General features: G+C 42.9%; 1 protein-coding gene and 1 long non-coding RNA gene across 2 annotated transcripts in view; both read left to right on the forward strand.

The window, feature by feature from the left end:
• The window catches only part of LOC118220424 (deleted in malignant brain tumors 1 protein-like), a 145,567-nt gene that overhangs the window by 86,118 nt on the left and 46,300 nt on the right, over nt 1-13,149 (forward strand). Inside the window, exons 10-11 of the mRNA XM_035404285.1 lie at nt 1,138-1,452; nt 1,955-2,269. Coding sequence (XP_035260176.1) covers nt 1,138-1,452; nt 1,955-2,269 — 630 coding nt within the window. The remainder of the gene's footprint in view (nt 1-1,137; nt 1,453-1,954; nt 2,270-13,149) is intronic.
• LOC118220031 lies at nt 11,411-13,110 on the forward strand. The gene is made up of 2 exons (XR_004763894.1): nt 11,411-11,764; nt 12,066-13,110. It is a non-coding gene; the product is annotated as an uncharacterized LOC118220031 (long non-coding RNA).

The following is a 13,149-nucleotide window of genomic DNA, read 5'->3' on the forward strand; positions in this document are numbered from 1 at the left end:
TCTTATTATCATTTTTCATATTTGTGGTTTTTAACTTGGATTTTTTAGCTACTTAAAAAAATTATTCAAGTAATTTATGGCCAGGTCTACGCCTTATTTTGAGGGTTGATACTGTGTGTTTTGAAATATTTCTATTAGAATTTTTATTTAATCACTGCCAATTGCCTCTTTGTATAATTGTGTGCTGTTCGGAGCCCATCTGTAGAAAGGATTGAGGTTATGTATGTGTGTTGGACTGCTGTGTTCTCTTTATGAGCTCAGTGATCTGACTGTGATCTGATAAGGGTGTTTGTGGTCTGACAGTTAATGCATTTATGGAGGAGGGGTTTAGATCCGTGATGGCATAGTTTACTACACTGTTACCAAGAGCTGAACTGTATGTACAGTATATCTACCTAAAGAGTCCCCTCTGATCATGCCATTTATTATATAGAGACCAAGACTTTGACTGAGATTCAACAGTGCCTTACCATTTTTATTAATTACTCTGTTTAATTGGAACTAATTTAATTATTTAAATTATATTTAATCAATAATTAAAATATAATTGTAGAATATTTATTATACATATACATTTACACTTAGCCAATTATTCTGCTGATTATGTTGAGGATTTGCCGTATTTCTCCCATCTCAGAACTGGGCAGGGTCCTTGGTGTTGCAGCAATAGCTGCATAACCCTGCTGTAGTGGAGGTTGCTCTGTCTCTCATGTTGTGGATTGATAGGTGGTTCCAGTGCCTCCTTCAGATCAAGTTTCTATTGACTTTGAGTACAATAGTAGAATGCAGGACCTGGGGGTTTTTCAGGATAGGTGGTGCCATGGGGAGGCTAAGTGTAGTCTAGTGGCAGGAAATTTAATATTTAACAACATACTAAGATGAGGGTGTCACAAATGGTCATAGGTTTATTTTTGCCGAAGCTTGCGTTCCATTGCTTTGTTCGACTTCTATTTCTCTTTTCCTTTTCCCTATTTAATCTGTTTGTTTTTTGTGTCTTGGTATTGTTGTTCATTTTGATATGGTGATTTCTTTATTTTAGCTGCTTTTCTTGTTGCCGAATGACTGTATGTATTGTGCAATAAAGGTTTGTTAAAACTCAAACTCCCCCCCCTCTCTCTATCTCTCTCTCTCTCTCAGGCAGTGAGGATGTGAGGCTGGTGAATGGAGGCAGCCCCTGTGCTGGAAGAGTGGAGGTTTACCATCAGGGAGAGTGGGGGACAGTGTGTAGTTCTCGCTGGGATATGACACATGCTGGGGTGGTGTGTAGACAGCTGGGCTGTGGAGATGCTGTAGCAGCACCAGGAGATGCTCACTTTGGCCCAGGGTCTGGGAGAATATGGATGGATAAGGTGTCCTGCGGGGGATCAGAATCCACACTGAAGGAGTGTCCCTCACTAGGGTGGGGTAAACATGACTGTTATCATGGACAAGATGCTGGAGTGATGTGCTCAGGTAGGACTCAGTGTTATTCAGCTCTTACCAATGTTCTTATACCAACACAGGACTTTGGATTTAAATGATGATATATTAGTTTCATAAATGCATATGTATTACATAACTAAACCATAGTATTACATTTTAATATGTGATGTTATGAAGTAAATTACTGTATTGCTCCTTTCACTGAACTAATTCAGGACTTACGCAGTCACAGCAGAATCTATGTGTTTCTGATGTATTTCACTTTTTCTGACGCTATCAGAATGTTTATTCTTTTAAAGTTTAAGTCCGTAGCAGAAGTTTACATGTGATTGGCTCATCACACGCTGCAGTTTATACGGGATTGGCTCATCTCACACTGCCGTAGACGTGAGATTGGCTCATATCACACTGCTGTATTCCATGTATAATAGCCGTGCAGTCCTGTATTCATGCAGCTGTGCTCACTGTTGTCTCTGGAATAAGGTGCCAGTCATTGCAGATGATTCTCTCTTTATTCCCTGTTTAACTGCAGCCCATCGTAAGGTCAGGCTGGTGGGCGGGGCTGACCTGTGCTCTGGGAGAGTAGAGATGCATCATGGGAGCTCCTGGAGCACGGTGTGTGATGCTAACTTTGACCAGCGGGACGCAGAGGTTGTGTGCAGGGAGCTGGGCTGTGGAGTTCCTAAAGAGCTGTGGGGGGCAGCTGCGTTTGGCCAGGGGGAGGGCCAGGTGTGGGCAGAGGAGATTCAGTGTTCAGGCAACGAATCTCACATTTACTTCTGTCCCAAAGCACCCTCACAGAATCAACCCTGCTCCCATGGAAACGATGTGGGACTAGTGTGTTCTGGTAAGAGTCATTTGTATACTGTGTGTTTCAGTGACACTGGGTAAATATAGTCCTAAACAGATTGTATGCATTTATATTTAAGGAGATGAAGATATTCATTCATTATACTGTGAAATGTTACATGTCAGGGGCTGTAATGCTGGATATTGTGATGCAGATATAATCTGTAAAATGCAGTGAACACTATAGAGGGCGGGGATGTGCAGCCCATAACCCTCTGATAGGGGAAGTACACCATATGTACCATAGACACACAGGAAGTGGAAGCACACAGAGCTATCACAGCCTTCCTGTGAGCTGCAGGAATTCACATACAGGCATTTCTGAGCAGCGGCAACTCCCAGTGTTTGTGTGAGTTTAATCTGTGTGGAGTTTGCATGATCTCCCAGTGTCTGTGAGTTTAATCTGTGTGGAGTTTGCATGATCTCCTTGTGTCTGTGAGTTTAATCTGTGTGGAGTTTGTATGATCTCCCAGTGTCTGTGTGAGTTTAATCTGTGTGGAGTTTGTATGATCTCCCAGTGTCTGTGTGAGTTTAATGTGTGTGGAGTTTGCATGATCTCCCAGTGTCTGTGAGTTTAATCTGTGTGGAGTTTGCATGATCTCCCAGTGTCTGTGTGAGTTTAATCTGTGTGAAGTTTGTATTAGAGCCCGACCGATGCCAGATTTTTGGGGTACGATGCCGATCCCGATTTTGGAGAGTCCTAGCCCACCGATTACCGATGTTTTGACTGATATTTTGTCAAAAAGTGCAACATTTTCAAATCAATTTGAAAAACTTATATTTTATTAAAGTTTCTATATTTAAGAACATTTAACTTATAAGCAAACAAATAAAAATAAAAATAAACACACAAAGAACTTTAGATAGAAAAAGTAAAAGATGATATTAAATTAAATATATATATATATTAACACCATCTTTAAGTTTGTGAAATCAAAATAACTCCACACCTTGCTTTTACTCCTTTCTTTTCCAGCCATCTATAAAAAATGAATTTTAAAAAATCAGTTTTCCAGTTTCAAACATGTATTTTTATGAATATTATTATTATTGTTGTTGTTGTTATTAATTTGTTATTATTATTTCTTAGTATCTATTCTCAGTACATTAATTATATTTTCTTATTTTATTCCTACTACATGATCTCAAAGAGTAAGACTATCTAGCGAGCTTCCCTGTCCACAAGAATTAGGCGGTGAAAATAACTACAATGCGCTCTGACGCGTGACTAGATGACACATTCGCTCGCAATAACGCATTAGCTATTGACACAGCCTCATTATTTCTTATTATATATTCTCAGTAAGTTAAATGAATTATATTTTCTTATTTTATTTCTACTACATGATCTCAAAGAGTAAGTCATTATCTAGCGGAGCTAAAGAGTTAATCAAGTGTAACGTTAGATGAAATTAAATTGACTGGATGAAATACGTGAAAAAAACTACAATGCGCTTTCGTGCAGGTTACCCGCGCTAACTGTTGGTTGATTCGCTTCTCCAACAGCAATCCTTCTCTCATGTTATCACGACAAAGCTAGATAACATGGCTTAAAATTATCCATGTTGGAAGTGTTTTATCTGCGTTTTTACTGTCTGGTTAGCTTGCTATGATGACGCGTGACTAGATGACACACTCGCTTGCAATCACGCGTTGGCTATTTACACAGCATCATATAGTAGCTAATATCATTATCTCAGATAAAGAAAAACAAATGTGTGATACATTCAATCACCATTTTATTTTGGCTGGTTATTTATTTGAGAATACAGCGATGTCCTCTGGAAATGTAGATCCTACGCTGCTTATGTGCTCACTGCCACTTCATAAAGGCTTGCTAGCCAGCTAGCTTGCTAAAGTGAACCAAATATGTTAGTTAGCTCGCTCGCTTGATAATGAGGATTGATAAACATAGTGGTCGTATAAACGCATTTAATTAAAAACTTTCACTAAATATACATACCTTTATTGAGGCAATCGAATCTGTGCAGACAAGTCTTGAAGTGGAGAATATTGGATGAGGCACGAGTGACAAACGTCTTATTAGAGAAGTAGCGCGTCAGCTGCTGCAGTTCATACTTGTAGCCTATTAGAGCTCCCTCTACTGGATAATTCTAGTAAATAGCAATTACAATGTTGGAACAGACAAGTACAGATAAATAATCATTGTTTTTTTTTGTTTATTATACTTATTAAAAAATCGGGGCACATCGGCAGCATAACTGCGATCCCGATGTCGTCAAAAAAGTCAAATAATGGCCGATATATCGGCCATACCGATATATCGGTCGGGCTCTAGTTTGTATGATCTCCCAGTGTCTGTGAGTTTAATCTGTGTGGAGTTTGCATGATCTCCCAGTGTCTGTGTGAGTTTAATCTGTGTGGAGTTTGTATGATCTCCCAGTGTCTGTGTGAGTTTAATCTGTGTGGAGTTTGTATGATCTCCCTGTGTCTGTGTGAGTTTAATCTGTGTGGAGTTTGTATGATCTCCCAGTGTCTGTGTGAGTTAAATCTGTGTGGCGTTTGCATGACCTCCCAGTGTCTGTGTGAGTTTAATCTGTGTGGAGTTTGCATGACCTCCCAGTGTCTGTGTGAGTTTAATCTGTGTGGAGTTTATATGATCTCCCAGTGTCTGTGTGAGTTTAATCTGTGTGGAGTTTGCCTGTGTGTGTGCATGTGTGTATGTGTGCCTGTGAAAGCCTGTTTGTCTGCCTGTCTCTGCAGTCTCTAGCTGCTTGCATGCATGTTCATGTCTGTGTTATTGTACATTCATACATGCATGCCTGTGTGTGTGTTTTTGTGTGTGTGTGTGTGCGTGCATTTGTGCGTGTATGTTTGTGTGTGTGTGTGTGTGTGTGCATTTGTGCGTGTGTGTTTTGTACCTGTGTATTCTGTTAGCCTCTTCCATAGGTCTCCTTTATTATCTCAGTGTTGGTCAGATGCTAACCCCACTGTGCTGTGTGTAGGGTACACTGGGTCCAGGCTGGCTGATGGCCCTGATAACTGCTCTGGTCGAGTGGAGCTGCAGCACCTGGGTAACTGGGGGACAGTGTGTGATGCATGCTGGGACAGGAGAGCCTCCAATGTCCTCTGTCAGCAGCTGAAGTGTGGGACTGCAGTGGCAGTGCCAGGACAGGCCTGGTTTGGAGAGGGGAGTGGGCCAATCAGAGCCGATGTGTTTGATTGCCATGGGAACGAGACACGCCTCTCACAGTGTGCTGTTTCCTCATGGAGCCGAGCTGTGCTCTCATATGGACTGGATGCTGGAGTCATCTGCTCTGGTGAGGAGTCCTGCTCTCTGTACTGTGTACATGGTACAATTTAGCACACATTTACTGCACTGAGAGAGAGAGAGAGATAGAGAAAGAGAGGGAGAGAGAAAGAGAGAGAGCGGAAGAGGACGAAGAAGAGAGAGAGAGACAGACAGTGAGACAGTGAAAGACAGAGAGAGAGACAGTGATAGAGAGCGATGGGGAGAGAGAAACTGAGATAGATATGGGCTGTCTGATGTAAAACAAAAATAAAAATGCAAAAACAATTTAAAAATCCACATGTCGAGTATCTTGTGTTAATACAATGTTCTATAAGTGAAATGCCCTTGGATTTAACCGGAGTGTAATCTGCAATTATGTACCAATGCGTGTGAGTAGTGCACTTGGATTTAACAGAGGTGTCTAACCCTATCCCTAATACACTTGGGTTTATCAGAGGTGTCTAACCCTATCCCTAATACACTTGGGTTTATCAGAGGAGTCTAACCCTAACCCTAATACTGTCGGACAAGTAAGGATTAATTAAGAATATGTTAATTTTCTGAATCCAGTGGTTCCAACAGTCAATTCCCTTGTTAAAATGTCCAGCACTCTGAATACTGAACACAAGAGATATTGCGTGCTAGAACTCCTCACTTAACCTACATATAAAATATATTTTATGTGATTTAATTTAATAATTATTATTTTAAATGAGAATTTTCAATTAAATTGCCAAATTCACTGATAGGTCAGTCTACAGTGCACTGATGGAATCAACCAACAAGTCAAAACAAGCTCTATACCAGGTTTTAAGATTAAATATTTGAGTTCAATAAGAAGCAGTCAATTATATTAATGAATTGAAAACATATATTCTTTATTGAATGCAGGCACTCTACTTCTAAATTACCCAACAGAAGGCATAATACAAAACATTAAACAACTAATCTAGAAATACCAGAAAAGAGAGAGAGAGACGGATAAGAGAGAGATAGAGAGAAACCGATTGAGAGAGAAACCAGACCTTGCCAAAGTTTCACCCACTTCCAGTATAAGCGCCACAAGAAAACCAGCTAAAAACACACAACCTAGGAACCACCACCAAAATAAAATGAGGAAGACTCTTCTTCTTCCAGGCACTGAAACCAAACGCGACACACAAACTTTTTCCTGTGGCCATCTTAAATACCTTACCCAGCATGGCTTTAGGATGTTTGCCCTGATTGGGTCATGCCTGGTTCAGGAGAGAAGGGAAGGGGGGTCAGACTAATTTATGGCAAGGACTGGCCTACCTAAACATTGCATTTAAACTAAAAGTAATGGGAAATGTTAGGCATGCAGGGTCTCCAACCCCTGATATGGTGTCCTGGCATATGGTTTGTCTCTTCTGAGGAGGTGAGACCCATAGATTTTCAGCCTAGATTAGGGTATCAGTGGAATTTAAAATTGCCCCAATCACATTTGCTTTGATGCTTGTGATGGGGAGACCAGACCAAAATCTAAACACTACATATCCTACATACACTTGGATTTAACAGAGGAGTCTAACCCTAACCCTAATACACTTGGGTTTATCAGAGGAGTCTAACCCTAACCCTAATACACTTGGATTTAACAGAGGAGACTAACCCTAACCCTCTTACATTTGGGATCCTCAGGCTCTGCCCTCTCAGCTCTGGACGGGACGGTGCGGCTGGCTGGAGAGGGTGCGTGTGAGGGCCAGGTGGAGGTGTACTACCAGCAGACCTGGAGCAGAGTGGGGGGGTCCTGGAGCTTCAGTGAGGCCTCGGTGGCCTGCAGGCAGTTGGGCTGTGGCTCTGCAGTGCAGGTCTACAGCTCCTCTCCGTCTGGGACGGGGGGCAGTGGGGAGTGTCTGATGGGGGTTCAGTGCTCCGGGAGAGAGGCTCACCTGGGGAACTGCAGCACTCCACACAAACTCACCTGCAGCTCCAGGGAACAGGTGTCCATCGTCTGTTCCAGTGAGTACAGGTTACTAATGAAGCTTCTCTGCAGTCTCTAGCTGCTTGTTTGACATGGGGGATATAGTATACTCAACCTAAAGGCTTTTTTAAAAGTATTAGGAATCAGAGTATTTAAAACAGACAGAGCCTGTGTAAAAACTCAGATAACTTCTCTCTATTTCTCTTTCTCACCCCCTCTCTCTCTCCCCCTCTCTCCCTTTCTCTCTCTCTCTCCCTCTCCCTCTCTCTCTCTCTCTCTCTCTCTCTCTCAGATCACAGGTCTCTCAGGCTGGTGGGGGGAGGGGGGGACTGTGCGGGACGGTTGGAGGTGTTCCACAGGGGCTCCTGGGGGACAGTTTGTGATGACTCCTGGGACCTGGAGGATGCTCAGGTGGTGTGCAGGCAGCTCCAGTGTGGGACGGCCCTCAGTGCCCCGCTACCCTCCTTCTTTGGGCCAGGAAATGGACCTGTCTGGCTGGATGAGGTGGGCTGTGTGGGGAACGAGACGTCCCTGTGGGACTGTCCCACAGCCGGATGGGGACAAACTGACTGTGGACACAAGAAGGACGTGGGGGTCGTGTGTTCAGGTCTGGAGCTAAGTGGAGCACCTAAAGTTCTTGCTTTTGCACTGACACTAATTTGGTGTGAATACATGATACCTGATTGGTGAGGAATTTCATGTGTTCAAAGTGATGAGATTTATCTCAGGAGAGCAGTGGCTAACAGAACACAGCCTTCATCCTGACTTATATCTGCATCCGATACATTTACCTTCCTATCCTCTGTAATTTCTGGCACAAGATTTTAAGGTTATGTTTATTTTTAAACCAAATTTCTAACACTGTTTTTGTAGAATTCAAGGAAATGAGACTGGCCGAGGGCTGTTCTGGGAATTTGGAAGTTTTCTACAATGGAACCTGGGGCAACGTGTGCTACAATCAAATGTCTAGAGACACGGCTACTCTCATATGTCAGGAGCTGAACTGTGGGAAGAGCGGATTTGTGTCTAACACACGGTCAAGACTGGAATCAGCTCCAAACTGGCTGGATCATTTCAAATGTGGCCCACATGACTCCACTCTGTGGCAGTGCCCATCAAAGCCTTGGGGTGAGAATACCTGCGGGCAAACCAGTGTGGCTTCACTTACCTGCACAGGTAAACCTCACTCTACTGCAGACTTTATACTCCTGTTAGGACTAGTAGAATAAACCTCATGACTGCAAACACAGTATCACTCCTATTGGGAACAGCAGCATAAACCCCCCCCCCGCTCGACGAAATCCAACAGCTCCCCCCCCTCCCCGCTCAGAAAGATTTGCTTAGGCACACCGAACCCCTAGGGCCGGCCATGGTACTTGTTAGAAACAATAGAATTAGAACTGACTCATACATGCAGATGGGGAGGATGATATGAAATCATTAATGAAGCTAATTTGCCCTAAACCGGTAAATATGTAAGTCAGCTTATTAGTTTTTGCAACATTAAGTTGGTAAAACTATGGACTATTGTGAATTTTTAAAAGGTTTTTAGTGTAACCCCATGAATGAGATTTTTTGAAGCTCTAAGTAGTGCAGTTTGTTTCTGATATGGAATGAACCTGTTTCTGTCTTCGTGTTTTAAAATTTTTCAAAATTTGTAGTTCATTTATTTATTTTTTTCTCTTCACATCAAAGGGGAAGAGGATGATGAAGTTCCACGAAGCAAATTGTCATGTTCCTCAGCAGCAAATCAGAGAGCTTGCACAAGTATGTTTTTTTGGTTGAATCCTGTGGTAAGCGCTCTGGATAAGAGTGTCTACTGAACGTAATGCAAATGTTGAGCAGGCTGTATCCACAGCCACAAATCCACTCTGCTTTGGCAAAGCAGAAAGCATTACGTCAGGTCTGCCATAATATTAGGGCAGATGTGTCTGTGGGAGATGCTAAACGGAATGAGGTCAGTCATAGTTTTAATGGAGATGTGTCTGTAGGAGATGCTAAACGTAATGAGGTCAGTCATGGTGTTAATGGAGATGTGTCTGTAGGAGATGCTAAACGTAATGAGGTCAGTCATAGTGTTAGTGGAGATGTGTCTGTAGGAGATGCTAAATGTAATGAGGTCAATCATAGTGTTAGTGGAGATGTGTCTGTAGGAGATGCTAAATGTAATGAGGCTGCTCAGCTCATCTGTGTCTCCTGCTCTAGGTCACTGGCCCATCCGCCTGGTGGGGGGTGAAGGTGGGTGCTCTGGGATGCTGGAGGTGTTCCACGAGGGCTCCTGGCGGAAGGTGTGTGGAGACTCCTGGGACGCGATGGATGTCCAGGTGGTGTGCAGACAGCTGGGCTGTGGGTCAGCAGGAAAGGCTCATAGTAATGCTACATTTGGGATGGGGAAGGACGACCCCTGGCTGACTGAGGTGAACTGCAGGGGCACTGAGATGCACCTGTGGGACTGCCCACACCAGCACAGCCGCTGCCAACACCAGAACCAGGCTGGGGTCACCTGCACAGGTGAGCCTGCGACTCCAGATCACCTCAGGCTGACTGCCAGCTTCTGAGAAGATTAATCACTGGAGCCCTGACAGAAACACACACCCTAAACCCCAGGAGCAGCTGAAAGATCCACCCTGCATTACAGCTCGATGATTACTTTATTCATGCGCTCACTAATAATGCAAGTAGAAAACATGATGCTTTGGAACTACATTTACATTTATCATAAGCTCTTATCCAGGGCAGCTTACAGAAGTGCATCCATAAAGATTTAGGCAACGAGCAGAGAGGATGTGACATCATCAGGGTCACAGCCAATAACAGCAGGCAGGAACAGGAAGTGGAACAACTGAATGAATAAATAACAAAACTCTTTATTTTTATTTTACAGGCCCTTTATATGAGTCCAGCTCCGCTGCAGGTACGGACTTTTCTGGATGGTGTAGGAGAGAGTTTGGGAGATAAAACCTGAGGCTGAGCTCAGAGCCCTGTAAATCACACAAACCCTTTCTCATGCCCAATAAAGAAAACAATGCATTTTAATTTATTTATTATTTTATTGTTTTAGGTACTCCTGCAATGACTACAAAACCAAAAGCACAGACAGGTAAAGTTGCCCCAGGAGTCATTTATACAGTAAAAAGAGGACCTATGATCTCACAACTAATTTCGGCTTTTGGGACTAGCTTTTCCATTAATGCTTTGTATTGCATTTCCACCATATAAATGGTGGTGGCTGTTTGCCTGAGTAGGTTGCTAAGTAACACTCAGTATTTGAGTGTTAATGCATAACTGCTTCTTGCAGTTTTTTGCCTGTTGGCAACAGTACCTCTGCATTAATGCATTAAGACAGAATGTAATCCTATAGAATTCTATCTAACGTTAAATGTGGTGTGACTCTCAAAGCTCTGTGAATGTTGGTGTCAAGATAGTACTTTGATACTTTAATACAGTACTTTAACTTTGAATTTAAATAGACAGTGTTCTTGAACAGAGAAGAGAGAACACCCACGTTTTAGTACAGATAGCACAGGCTTAGCTAAAGTTTACTCGCTGGAAAGTTAACCATGCACTTGCTCTCAGGCCACCTTTTTATGTTGTAGTGGGTATCTTGTGGAATGACTCAGTTTGCTTAATGCAGACAGTTGCTCTGCTTTAATAGGCCACTGGATGCTTGGCTGTATAAGTACAGTACTGTAGGTGGAAACACAGCTGAGTGGTCAGTGTAAGTAGAGTAGAGGCAGTGTGCCATGTTCTCTGCTGATGCCCAACCCCTTGCCTTCCCCGTTTTGCAGTTGTGTCCACACAGCCAGTGCCCCGATTAAAGGAGGCTCCGGCCAGCCCGTGTATCCCAGCAGTGGCCTTCCTGGTGATGGGGGCGCTGTTGTTCCTGCTGCTGGCAGTGCTGGGTGTTCTGCTGTTCCAGAACAGAGCACTGAAGAGAAGTAAGGGGCGGACGGGTGCTGGGTGAAGCGCCATCACACGCCGAGTGTGACTGAAGAAGCCTCTCCAGTGATCAGCTCAGTGGGTTAACCACGCAGCTCTGAATGGGGGCTGATGGGAGGCTCGCCCAGTTAAGACCCTGCGCCAGTGCGTGTGGGTGGGCCCCGCAGTGTGGGGCCGAGTCCTCCATCACCAGCTGCCCTGAAAGCAAGGAGACTGCCAGGTGACGCGTGATTGGCTGCAGTGTTCCCGAGGGAGGGATTTGGTTGGCATGCTGATCGTGTCTTTTTGTGCACCAGCGCCCCCCTGTGGTCGATCACATTCCTGCAGTCTGCATGGATCAGTTATCCGTTATGTAAATGGTAAATGGACTGCATTTATATAGCGCTTTTATCCAAAGCGCTTTACAGTTGATGCCTCTCATTCACCAGAGCAGGGACACTTGCACACGCCCAGAGCGGGGATCGAACCGAATTATGAGAATTTGCACATTCCATTCCACCTGCAAACTTTTCTGAGAGTGGATATTTTAGTGCAGACATGACCTTATGAAAATATTTTGAATGAGACTTTTTCTTTCAATATACAAGATCACAGCAATTATTTGCTGAAAATGAGCCTTTCCCTGACTGTGTCTGTCTGTCTCCTGATCCGTCCCTGTAGGGGAGAACTTTCTGGCCCCCGAAAGTCCTCCAGCTCCCAGGGGGATGGACTATGATGATGTGGGGGAGTAGCCTTCTGAAAGTGGAGGAGCACTGTGAGATTGACCGTTCTAACTTTGGAAGTGTCCACCCACAAGTTTGGATAGAAGAACTTACATGGACTGCTTCATCCTACACATCTCAAGCAAAATGTTTTAATGTGATAAAACCATATCCCACTATATGAGTTATTCATGAATTAATAATTCACCTGAAATTATTTACTGTGGACTCCTTAGCTCATTCATAAATTAGCTCACTGGAAATGCTGGTACTTGTATACATTGAGAACAATAGCTTGCATTCACTGACACAATGAGACAGTTACTTTTTCTGACCAAGATGATGATGTACAGCTCAAACTACATCAAGTCAGTACTGGCCACTTCAATATGAAATGAATGCATCAACATTTTTGGAATGTAAAAATGAAAACTGTGCTTTAGCCTGTGTAAGCCTTTGCTTTAGATTTGTTTGTATTTACATCAAACCCTTTCAGTTTTGGCTGCTGTGTTCATCATGTGCAGGTCAGAGCTGTCCATGTTGGCTCTCTCTGATTGACACGTGGAAGGATAGCCAGACAGCACTTATCCAGCATCCCATCATGCTCCTTTGCAAGATCACATTGTTCAAGATGCTTTTATTGCACATAGCTGATGAGTTTGTTCATCTTTCCATTTGAGCAGAATATGAACAAGGCAGTAAGTCTGCACTGACTGCTTTTTCACTACTACTCATTTCATACTACTTTTATTACTACTCAAACTTGTTTAAAAAATTTTAACAAAAAAATATTTGACTACCTTTTTATATATTTAGTTTTTAGATATTCGGATGCTATATCTTGGAGAATTATACTCCTTTTGATAGACAAGATTTTATAGAAATGAAATATATTTAGCTAAAATGCTCACAATGTATTTCTTAGCCTTCTTAAGCAATACCAGTATTTTTAACAGCTGCATGTCAATAAGGCATTTTTAAATAAAGTTTAAAGACTGATTAAACTTTGTTTTCTCATTTCCTTTTATTTATATTCTACATTA

This window comes from Anguilla anguilla, chromosome 2, assembly GCF_013347855.1.
Source record: "Anguilla anguilla isolate fAngAng1 chromosome 2, fAngAng1.pri, whole genome shotgun sequence".
Classification (NCBI taxonomy): domain Eukaryota; kingdom Metazoa; phylum Chordata; class Actinopteri; order Anguilliformes; family Anguillidae; genus Anguilla; species Anguilla anguilla.